We start from the raw sequence: 12,073 nt of genomic DNA, 5'->3' as shown, positions 1-12,073 counted from the left end.
CATTTAGAAGCTGTACATGCTTCTGGCACTGAGTTTTGACAAGAATTCATAAAGTAAACAAGTTGTTTCCGAATTACAGCGGTGCTAGAAAAAGCAGAGAATAACTTTCCCAGCGTTTGAGGTTCTTTGGACTGCTGCCAACACTACAAATTCCTTTTACCGTATATGTATAGCGTTATTTGGATGGCCCAGTGACCCCTTATAAACTTTCTGTAGTAACCGGTAATGGCAGATACACAGACTTCCTCTTGCTAAACACTGCCAAGGCTGTTCAGAATTACTGGCTTTTTCCTACCCAAGGAGTTTAATAAACTGTCTTTTTTTATTGCTTTTTTTCATTGGAAGAGTGAAGAAAATAAATACTGAAATAGTATTTTAAAGCATTTCACCATGCTAGTGTCACAGAAAAGTTTCAGTGCATACAAACGGCTTTTATAAAATTCATACATCTCCCATGTGCTTATTGTCACCATTTAAGTCTGCTATAAGTAACGGCTCACTTCTATCAGGGGCCAATTTACAAGAGAACTGCAACAGTCTATTTTTTTCAGAACACACTTAGATTGTGTTTTGATCAAACGTAGTTTACCATGCTAGCCTAAAGACAGGCTTAACCCAGTAAATTATACTGCAGACTCTGCCATCTGGAACCCCTGGTTGCAGTCTGAGATGCTACCGTGCCTGCTGTACCACAAGCAAAAGGGCCATTCGTACCAGCTTCCACAAAACCTACTGGCTACTACCCTCCCAAGGGACTGTCTGGTGGCACACGTTCACATCTTACCTGTTTTGACAGTCAATCAGCTTTAGCTCAGCCCTTTTTAATAACCCAAAGCCTTCTTCTAACACAGATCATTTTGAGAGAGCAAGTGCAAAAGTGGAAGAAAAACTGCTCGAACAAAGCTCAGGAGCAGATCAGCTGCAAGAGTAGAAACTGTGCTTTCAGGGTCCAGCAGTTCGCCTTGTAACCATGATGCCTCACCCTCCTTCTCTCAGTCATGATCTGTTGGCCAAAGTAATCAATAAAAACAAGCCCAAACCACCCTACGTTAAATCAAATAGGACTGAGTTATGCAGTCTTCCTATAAGAAGGTAAAAGCTAAAATAGAAAACTGAAGGAACGTGCAGAAACAGACCTGGTGCCAAGAATGGATTCAGTGAAGTAACAGGTTGTGGCGGCTTAGACACCAGTGAATCCAGGTTCACCAAAGCAGCATTGGGGCCCAAAAAAGACTCGGGGGTTTTCCGAGCTGCACTTTGTTTGCCTGATGTCCCGCTTGAGTGCTGGGAATCAAAGAGATCAGGACTTGTGGTACCGCTATGCTGAGACGGCAAAGTGGAACCTGATTCAGCTGAAACACAAAGAGAAAAATAAAACTTAGCTTATTAATCTACACAGTCAAGCAAAGAAAACCCTGAAGTCTCTGACAACAGAAATGTTTTAAAATCTAATGTTTGTATTAGTCAGATTTAAATGTTTCAGTACATGTTACACCCTTGTAGCATGCAAGCAGATAAATGTTCTTTAGGAGAGTATGAAGAAGCTACAGTTAGAGTTGCAGTGCTCCACTGAAGGCGCTACCTGATTTGCCCTGATGAATATTCTCACAGCTCTACTGCAACAGATGGGACTAAGAGCCTCCAAGGAAAACATACTCAACAGCCTTGGCTTCTGCCCTTACACTACGCCACTGCTGCACCCTTCCTACCTAGATTCCACCCAGGTTTTCTCTTTTGTGCTAAAGAAGCCTAGCCCAACTTTGAATTAGTCACCATTCTTTCAGGCAGAACCATCCAGAAAGTACACAATATCAAAGCACTTAAGCGGTAAGGTCTGGCAGTTTTTATTTTAGTGACTAATGACCAAGTAAAAAATAAATTTAAGCATTCAGAGAAGTGTATTTTCTCATCTTCCTACTATTGTTACACACTAGAATTTACACATTTGAGAAATTCAGTCAACATTGTTCTGTTTAACTCTCTGAGCATGACCCATACTCCAAACACGCTGGATACTGAAAATTTAGAAGTCAAATTTCTGGGTCAATGCAACAAAAGATTACAGAGTGAAGTTCTATGGCTTATAATGCAGAAAGCTCATTCCCCATAAGTTCATGCACAGGCAAAAATGTTAACAACAAGCTTTTACTGCTGCATTATCACCAGCTTTCATTTTTTCCTTTGTGAAAGTCAATTTTATTTATTTTTTTGAAATAAAATTTAAGAATCAAGACATTTGTTGCTGAGACTATCACCCAAATTGCCACATGCTAAGAATCTGATTCATACCTGGCTTTTTGGAAGTTCGAAGTGTGTCAAATTCAGAAAAATCATCTTTAACTGTACCATTCAAATTACTGAAGAGGTCAAAAGATGTACTTCCTGTTCAAAACAACAAGACAGCCCTGTCATTAACAGATCTTCGGTTGCTTCACACACCTGATCCTACTGAACGCAACTTCCAAGCCATTCATGTTACCAAGAAGCCGCTCTGTCAGGTTCCAGGACAGCAGTTCAGATCAGCCTGAGTGCTCCTACTCTTACCTAGGATCAAGGATAATGGCAGAAAACTGTCCTTTCTTACAGTATTCACCAACTAATTCAGAATAATGTGTGTTTAAATCACAATGTAAGGCACACCTTAGCATGCTGGGTTTTTATTGAGTGTCTGCACTAGATAGACGTGTAGGCAGGCATATATTGCTGCGGAAGAAGAGAACAGCAAGAGATTTACAGCCTATACTATAAAGCATGTTAATCACCCCTCAAGTAAAACACACTTCTGAAGACAGTTCCAAAGACAAAGGCATCATTGCTATAACTTAAGTGATGATTTGACTTACGCTTCTCAAGTTAAAAGGAGCAGGAATGCAACAGAAAAGGTTATCTACGCCATGTAGAGATGGAAAGGCCCTGTTAGCTGAAGCACCAGAACTTGCCCAGAGTTTGCAACAAATGAAAACACAACATTTTCAAATTGTGGACACACCCTTACCTCAAAAGGGAGAAAGAAAAACGTAACTAAACGAACAGCAACCACAGTCCTGAAAAGCTTTAAAGTTTGCCTTTTTTTTTTTTTTTAAATTAGTTGAAATGTTTTTCAAATTTAGTTTTAACCTTCAACACCTTACGGACTTAGCTCCATAAAGTGAACAAAAAGACAAAACCCCAAGAATGAAGATTGCGCATAACAACAATACTTCTTATCAAGAACAAAGACTCGCCATGGTTAAAGAATCATTCTCATAATGATCCAGTTATTGCCCTTTGCCCAGTGAAAAGCTGATTAGACAACTTTTCGCAGTACTCAGACTCCTTTGTTTATTATGTACTGAGATGAATGACTAGCAGAAAATGCATTTAGGATGCATTTAGCCACAGTGCCAACATGAAAATACCAGGTATTAAGATTCATCAAGGTTGCATTAGTTACAGAGCATGAATAGACAATTACATCAGCACCTCCAGTATCTTGCTACACAAGGGCTTAGGGATAGCTTTCACACCCTCAGTCTGAAGTAACAAACCTTCATTTGCACCTCTAAAAGTCTCCTCAGAGCATGGAGCTGCTCGGCCTGTCAATCTACATCTGCAGAGACATCCATCTGCATAGCTATTTATCATGATGAAAGGTAAAATTATAGTATCATTCATTTCCAGAAATTCAGTCCTTGACTAATTAAAGATAAAACACATTTAAAAACTCAACAGCAGCAGAAGTTCTAAGTGCTCAGCATGCATGCACACATACCAATAAAAGAATGTCGAAGGGACAGAGCAGGGAGAAGCAAAAAGAATTCAGAGCTCTAAGTCACAATAATTACATTTGAAGATTGTTTTGCTGCTAGCTATTACAACTCCCATTTATTTTACAGACCTGTACTGCAAACTGTTCAGCGCACAGCTTCTTTGAATCAAGTTAATGCAAGAAAATAATTTGGATTTCACCTTCATTACTCAAATAATAGGGGTATGGGATGAGACCGTTTCTCACCAGAAGTAGAGAGAGGTTTGTTTGCAGGTGCTGGTCCCCAAGGATCCACAGAAGATTTTGCTGCAGTAGAGGATGGCTGAGCAGGAGCCCAAGGGTCAACATTTTTGGGCAGAGACTGAGCTGTGGATCCTGCTGGTGCTGCCCAAGGGTCAACAGAAGCAGCTGGTTTGGCACCTGCAAAAAGAACCATCAGGAACACAAGTCAGTACAGTTCCACCTTGGAAAGCTTTCCCTGCAGATTACTCTCTCTTATGAGCCATTACTGCCAACTAATAATAAACATAAATAGGTGAAGCAGTTCATCATTAGGAATACTGATAAGTCTCAGTGTCTGTGTCATGCATACCGAACAAGCAGCACAAGTCAATTCTGTGCAACACAGATGAATAAAACAAATCTCCCACTTCAAACTGAATTAAAAAAATCGGTAGTTCCAACAAGAAAATAAACTTGCCTGTGTTACAGACACTGCCACCGCAACAGACAATCCCTGACTGAAAGTGACCTAAATCACAGGGTATATTTACAAACTCATGATGGGAAAGAAGGTTTCCAAAAAGCCTATATATAAAAGATATGAAATATAGAACATTAAGACTTGAACAAAGAAAAGTCAGTCTGTAAGATTCAAAGGGAACAGTTTTCCAACTCTTTTTACCATATTGTTTTCATAAAAATATAATCAGCTTCCCTGAGCTAGTTGTGCTTTTTTTATTCCTGTTCGTAAGCATTCCTCCTGACACAGATCTAAGCTGTCCACTGATAGCTCTTCCTATATATTTTTTTTTCAGCCCAATGCCTCTATGTTCAGGATTCCCATTTTTATTGGAAGACACTGACAACTCTTCACTCCTAGAAATTAAGATTACCAAACTGCTTGTACATCAACAGGTTGTGCACAAGGTTAGGGCTTCCTCGTGGAAAATGACAAATTAAGGCAGTAAAGGGAGAAGGAAAGAGAAAGAAACTTGCCTCACTACAGACAATTTCCTGCCAGGCTTTTCTTCTTCCTCACCAACCTACTAAGTTATGGCTTTTCAGATTAGGTGACCTCTTCTTCCTTCTACCATTAAATGAAACTATTTTGGCTTATCAAACCCCAGGACCACTGGAGCAAATCACATTTTGGATTTGCAGGGGACCAGGTCTGTGCTGGAAGCTATCGCTCTTGCTTTGTTCTTCTGACGTCCATCCCTGCTGCTCCTCCCCAGCCATCAGAGTGCAGGAATGGGAACCCAGTACTTTAAATGCACATCCTGTACAACTCTACGGTGATCAATTACCTTTGTGTCAGATAGTACATGCAAATACATTTCCTCTTCCCAATGAAACCTCTCAACCAGTCACTGTTTAATCACTAAACAACTGTATAATCCAAGAGTAGGACAGAATTATCCATGCGGTACATGGCTATTATCTTTAACCGCCATGTGGGTTTCAAGTTACAACTGAATTATTGTTTTATTTTTCAAAACTATGTACAGACTCCCTTGGCATCACAATGTTCTTGAAAGCCAATCCAATGCTACACACAGTGGCACAAATTCCAATTTGCAACGTTGGTCTTTGTTTCATCAACAGGCAGCACGGTCTTGCTGCAGCTTCAGACCAGGAAATGCTAAAGTTCTCCAAATAAGTCCAACTATTCCCACACCGGTACTTAGATTTCCTTTATCTACCCTTAGTGCTGAATTACGAGCAATGCCACACAAGAAATGCTAACGACAGCACTTCCCGTCAACGGAAGCTTTCAAAAAAAAATGTCTTTTCTTTCATAAAGAGAGCAAACAAAATTAGAGCACTTGGGAAGATACCTTCCCGTAGCTTCCATTATCGCTACCAAAATGCCAAAGCACGTGCAAGCTTTGAGAAATACAATTTAATGAGCTGCTCTTAACAGCAGTAAAAGACATAAATCTTACATCTTCAATAATATCCTTGGGAGCCAAGTAACCAGCAAGCTGGAACAAGGGGGTGTTCTATGGCATTAATAAAGTTTAGACACACTGAGAGGAAACGCTACAGCTGCAACTGATGCAAGGAAAATCTTGTCAGAAGATGATATATCGAGCACAAGATTTGAAGAAGGTGGATTTTGTTTGTTTTTTAACCACAGAAAAATACACTGAACAGCCTTAGGGCCCAAAACTTGGACTTTTTCTGATTTCATGCTTGTAGTTTTATCACCAAAAAAGAAACACTTAGAACAATGAACTGTAATTGTCCCAGCAGCTATGTAGGTGCCTTTAATGCCACTATGAGGAAGAAAAAAAAAATGCATTTAGTTATTAAGCTTCAAAATTTTCATCAGGAATCTTGATGGTGATGGGCTGAATGCCGATGCAAATTACTTCGAAGCACTTTATAGCAGAGGTCGTTGATTCACCAGCCTGAAACAAAATTGACAGAACTAAGCCGTCAGTCTTCAGGAAAAAGCTTCCATTTGCACAGAACCCCTGTCCCTCAAAAAAGAAAAAAAAAAATCCAAAGACAACAAAAAGCAGATCCAGCTCCAATTCCACAGACGTAGCAAGTTTAACACGTACTGTGAGGAACCATCAACTTTCTTATGCGAAGGAGAAACTCCTTGGACAGACTTTGGCTAACCTAGAAAACACTACACAGGCAGCAAAACACACACACAAAAGCAAACAAGAAAAAAAGTGGACTTAATTGCTCTTTAAGATGTGAAGCACTGGATCTTTCACTTCAGAAACAGATTCCATGGATTTAGCATCGAAAGCTTAAGAAACATGGTGAATATTTTAAATGGTAACCTCATATTTTTTTGTTAGGTATAAAAAAAATCTCCATTTAAACAATTTAATCCATTTGGTTCTGATGGTATACACATCACATGTCACTAGGAGCAATTAAAGACATGGTAATTCAGATCTATGGCCTTCCCAACCATAGCACCCTGCCCAGCACTATATTAAATACTAGCAAGAGTCTAAATCCATGACACAGGACACAACCAGCAGTCAAAGCATGAGCATCCCCTCAGTCTGAGACAAGTCGGTTTTGCTGTACAAAGACGACAGAGGCTTCACTCTTCTCCTCCATCTTAAGATTCAAAATGCACACACAAAAACCCAGCTGCTTAAAAAGCAGGAACAAAGTGCAACATGTATTCGTTTCTGCTTGGAAATGAGTTAGGGCAATGCTAGTTCTAGAGTACAGGAAACAATCAAAATGGACTAACAGACCATCGTTATCAAGCACGACGTCGTACACTGAGAAACTCTGAAAAGCTCAACGTTAAAACCCAAAAACGTTTAAATAAGCATTCCTCTGGCAGATTATTCTTACCAAATGATTGCCACGGGTCAGAGGCAGTAGCTGCAACTGTGGATCCTCCCCAGGGATCAGTTTGGTTTGCAACAGCAGGAGGTCCCCAAGGCTCCGTTTTCTGTGGGGCCGGTGCCGAGGAGGGCAGGGCATCCATTAGGTCCAACAAAGTGGTATGCTGAGGGCAGGAATAATCTGAGCTTTAATCAAGAGCATTACCAATCTGAAGTACAAACCCATGAGAGTGAAGCAGCAATTTTATTTTTTTTTCCTTTTACACACCTGCATTGACTAGTAGTTTGAAATTTAACCCACATGGAAGAAGTTTTAAGCTATACAACAAAGCAATCCCAAAAGCATAAAAGAGCTCAGTATTAAGCTATTTTGTGTTACTGTATTTCAGCTTTTGGCAGCATAACCAGGAATTTCTTAGTCGAAGGCACTACCTCCTTCTTTTTGGGAATTTTAATTGTGTCTCTGCGACTCTCCTCCAGAGCCATCTGTAATCTCAGATCATCTCCGCGTCTGAGGCGCTCCTCCTGCAAAGGAAATCAACACTGTTGATATAGACCATTAGCCTAGACTCTGCTGCTTGCTCCCTCCAGGTGTCTACCCCCTTGGCAGGACACTGCCAGGGAAGGCCTGGGCAGTCCTCCCTGCCACCCTAGGAGCAATGCGCACCACAGGCACGCGCAGTGGGATTGCCAGGATTATTTGCTGTCACTTGTCCGTAACACAAGTGGAGTAAAAAAAATTTCTTGCCTCAAACAGAGGTCAGGAGCACCCTGACCCTTTTAACACCAGTGTAACAGTGTGATCATAACAACATCCATTTTGCTGACTGAAATTTACCCTCGCGTTGTTTTACTCCTAATGGGAAAGGTATAAATTAAACATTCTTTCCAAAAATTCAGTTACAACACTAGAAACATCACAGAACTTACAAGTAAGTATCCCATCTCTAAATTACTGTAATGTTCTTGAGCATTCAAAACATCACAGAAGGATGCAGTGATTTAAATTTCTATTTTCCTGGCTTTTGTCAGCTTCCCTCCACACCTGAAGCAACTGTTATAAAGAACACTAAGTGAATTAATCCAGCCAACTCCATGCATACATCTGTTAACTACCATGTTAGTGGTACATTCAACTACTTTAAATACCTTTGCTTGCATCATGTCTTTCAGAAGTTGACTAATTCCCCAGCCGGTATTTCCCTTGTGATTTTTTAGGCTATTTCAACTGATAGATTCTGATTTTTATTTTCTTTATTGCTCAATAATGACAAAGTTTACCAGTTGGTAGTTTCCCTTTCCAAGCACAAGGATACCAATGCCTAACCTACAGCAGTAAGGTAAAATCACAGGAAGCCTCTAAAACATGAGACACTCATCAGGCTGATTTGAATTTTCACTCATAGCTGAGATTCAACAACTTTGTTATATATTAATATGCAGTAAAATCTATCGACAATTACAGCGTTTACTCCAAATTCAGAATGACCCTCCTAAGAATTATCACAGTAACGTAACCTGTGTGACAGATCAGGAGCCAAGTTATTGTAAACCACGTTCTTTATAAATTCTACTACTTTGTGTCAGGTCACCTTTCTGTTCCAGACAATCTCACCGAATGAGCAGATCATTCAAGATTTCATTGTAATCAGAATTCACTAACATTTCTTATGCTGGCCCAAATAATGAAGGTTTTCAGGACTAGTCATATTTTCAGTTCTTCCTAACTGAAAACATCTTCAGTAATGTGATGATTAACATCCTCCCACACAAAGTCTTCTTGCAAAGTGACTGTTGTCTTCCACTAGTCTCAACAGCTCGGAGGCTGCAGTTACTTTAAAAAGATTTTAATTAAAAAAAAAAAAAAAAAAAGAGCAACATCTTCCAAAATGGCCTTTCTCTCCCCCTATTCCACCTGGAGCAAAGCCAAGCTGCCATTGAAAAAAACCAAAAAACAGGATTGTAGTCTCAACTATCAAAGCATAGACACTGTGGAAAACCTACACGGGAACTGACCTGCTCCGCCACTTCCCGGCTCATCGCCAGCGCCAGCTGCAGTTGGAGCTCCTCTTCACCACTCGTCTGAGGCCGGGCCTGCTCGAGCTCCGAGGAAACTCGAGGGGACGTAGCTGTTGGAGAGAAAAAACCAGCAAATTTAACAATCAAAAAGATATAACAGGTTTGATTATTGTTCTCACCAGACCACCCCACTTTCACACAGCCATTCTCAAAGGTCCCCAGCGCAGCAACAGGTCCCTCACTCACCACCATCAGCTCCCTCAACCCTCAGAGATAAAGTTCGTACCAAGGCTGAGGTTAACAACCAGAACAATTAAGCAGGGAGAACTTTGCAACACAGTTCAATTCTTTTAAAGGAAAAACTTCCCTGGAAAACAAAGGCTTTTTGTGTTAGTGCGGCTGTCATATCAAAAAGTATCACCAACAAATGCTAGAGACCCTGTCTCAGTGTATCAGAGCTTCCGCAGGCAGGCCACTGACTTAAAAAAACTACAGAATTAATCGTTCAAGAAAACATTTGTTGATGTTTCTTACATCGTCCAATGTCAGTAAGAATTTGCTGGGAGTTGGCCAATACCAGGGTAAAACTGGATACCACCCACTTTTCTGTAAAATAATACAGTCTTAATGGGACAAATAAAGAACTATTCTTAACTGCCAGGCAGGCTCAGAGAACAACAAGCCAGCTATTCATACTCAAAATTTACAAAAATACTGTACCATTCTCTGTTAAAAAAAAAAAGTTTGGTATATATGTTGGAGGGCAGTTTGGTTTTTGTTGTTGGTTGGTCTTTCTTTGGATGAAGACCTCTATTAGCTAAATAGCAGCTGGTAATCTCCCTCACTCCTCCTCGAGTAACAGTCAAGCTTGACAGCTAAAACACACAATTTCTCAACACACAAGCATTCTTTAACTGATGTTTTCACTACAGTAGCAGGCAGATATTCCCATCCAAATGGGACAATACTAATAGGTTTATCACCATACAGTAATTAAACAATTTTTGTCGTCCCCCCCCTCTCAGAATTCTCTAGCATCCAAATCATTTACACAGAAATTTTATCTTACCTTGTCAAGGAAGTTAGCATTTAATGGTTGGAATGATAATTAGTCTGGCAAAATATACATTGACATTTAATAAAGAGGACCTATATTTTTAAGCTCTGATGTCAAACTCAAAGAAACCACGTTTCCTCTTAATAGGCCAGCTAGGCATATAAAAATCAGATTGCCAAACTGTAATTTAAAAAAATAACAAAACAAAACACTTTTTCAGTCACTACTTCAATCCTCCAAGTACTGCAGTCTTGTCTCCCCTTCACTTTTAGGCCAAATTGACTTTTTAAAACCAAAAGCATAACCTTGTCTCTCTCATCCAGCAGGCCAGAAGGAAGGTGACTCTCTCTAAATGAGGAATGATCTTTCCTTTCCACCATAACCCAACGTGCCATCCCATCCCACGCCATTTCTAAAGGGACAAATTAATTTACCACCCAGAATGATTCCTTCCACGTTGAGCTGATCCTAAAGCTTTCAAGCCAAACAAATAAGCTCCGAACTTCACACTTACAAAGACGTTACTCATACCTTAATTCTATTGCTTTTTCAAACCCTTTCTCATATAAAGTCTCTAAATTTAGCCTGCTCCACAAGTCCTTTTTGCTCCAACAGTCACAGGCAGGCTCTCCAATATATTATATGGATTATTACAGACTTTAAAGTAGGAATAAACGAGACATCAGATAAAAGGATGCCTGACGGCATGGAAAATACAGCCTTAAAGCGTTTGTGAAGTTTGTAAAGAATATTCTTAAATACGAAAATAAAGAGAACTAAAAAGAAAACAGGTTAAAACTCCACATGAGGTTACCAAAAGGTATCTCGTAACAGAAAAAAATGAGATCCTTCTCTGATTTGTCAGTCAAAAAGAAAAGCAGCAAAGTTAATCTATATGGAGTCAGCGAAGTATTTTATGATGGTAAATAGGACGTTACTGTTAAACAGAGGGTAGTTTAGAACTGAAACAGGAAAAGAACAACCTGAAGAAGAGATTACATCATACTGCCTACCACCAAGGAAGTTTACTAACAGTTTCTCAAGAACTGGCTTTAAGATCCATCTTAAGAAAAATTATGTAGAAAACAAATGTGGGAGGTTATGGGAATACGCAAAGATAATGCTAAGAAAAATTGTCAAACTAGAGGGAGAAACAGGAATATTAAAAAATACAGATGACCAAGAAGGGAAAAATAGAAATGGTATGACACGGAGAAAGAAAATAATTTCTTTGATAACCATCTTATACAAATTGAGGGCATCAACTGCAAGTGACAGAGATGTAGAGAACTTTCTTTAGTACCAAAATACGTAACTCACAGCCCCTAACCTAATACAGTTATTATTAACAGTAGCACTACTGCATGAAAGCATTAGTCAGAATTCATCTAACAAATTAAATGCAATTGTAGTCATTCAAATCCAAGGCAGATGATTTCAAAACAGAATGGATGTGGAAACGCTTCCCTTTTGAGCATAGAGAATATTTTATGTGTTTATCTTTGCAAAAAGATCAAGCAGTTTATGGTTGCTAAATACATCAGGCTTGCAAATACTGTGGAGTGAGAAAAGCTATTTAAGATAAAGGGGCAAGAACTAATGGTGTAAATTGACCATGAATAAATTTGAGATACAAATAGAAAGACGTGTCTGGAAGCAGGAATTGTAGAAAGAAAGTCATAACTGGTTTCAAAAGAG

At 39.5% G+C, this 12,073-nt stretch overlaps 1 protein-coding gene across 6 annotated transcripts in view; it reads right to left on the bottom strand.

Annotated features, from left to right (window-relative positions):
• The window catches only part of EPN2 (epsin 2), a 45,352-nt gene that overhangs the window by 3,043 nt on the left and 30,236 nt on the right, over positions 1 to 12,073 (bottom strand). Inside the window, exons 3-8 of one of the 6 annotated variants that reach the window (XM_074599233.1) lie at positions 9,316 to 9,428; positions 7,732 to 7,824; positions 7,307 to 7,463; positions 3,995 to 4,168; positions 2,290 to 2,382; positions 1,137 to 1,352 (exon numbers count right to left, since the gene is read on the bottom strand). In XM_074599233.1, the coding sequence (XP_074455334.1) occupies positions 1,137 to 1,352; positions 2,290 to 2,382; positions 3,995 to 4,168; positions 7,307 to 7,463; positions 7,732 to 7,824; positions 9,316 to 9,428 (846 nt within the window). Of the gene's footprint in view, positions 1 to 1,136; positions 1,353 to 2,289; positions 2,383 to 3,994; positions 4,169 to 7,306; positions 7,464 to 7,731; positions 7,825 to 9,303; positions 9,429 to 12,073 lie in introns of all 6 variants that reach the window. The other 5 variants (XM_074599231.1, XM_074599235.1, XM_074599234.1 and 2 more) reach the window with 5 other exon arrangements.

The sequence above is a fragment of the Larus michahellis genome, chromosome 8 (genome assembly GCF_964199755.1).
Source record: "Larus michahellis chromosome 8, bLarMic1.1, whole genome shotgun sequence".
NCBI classification, from domain to species: Eukaryota; Metazoa; Chordata; class Aves; order Charadriiformes; family Laridae; genus Larus; species Larus michahellis.
The sequence above is the reverse complement of the archived record's forward strand: the minus strand, read 5'-3'. Positions and strand labels throughout refer to the sequence as shown.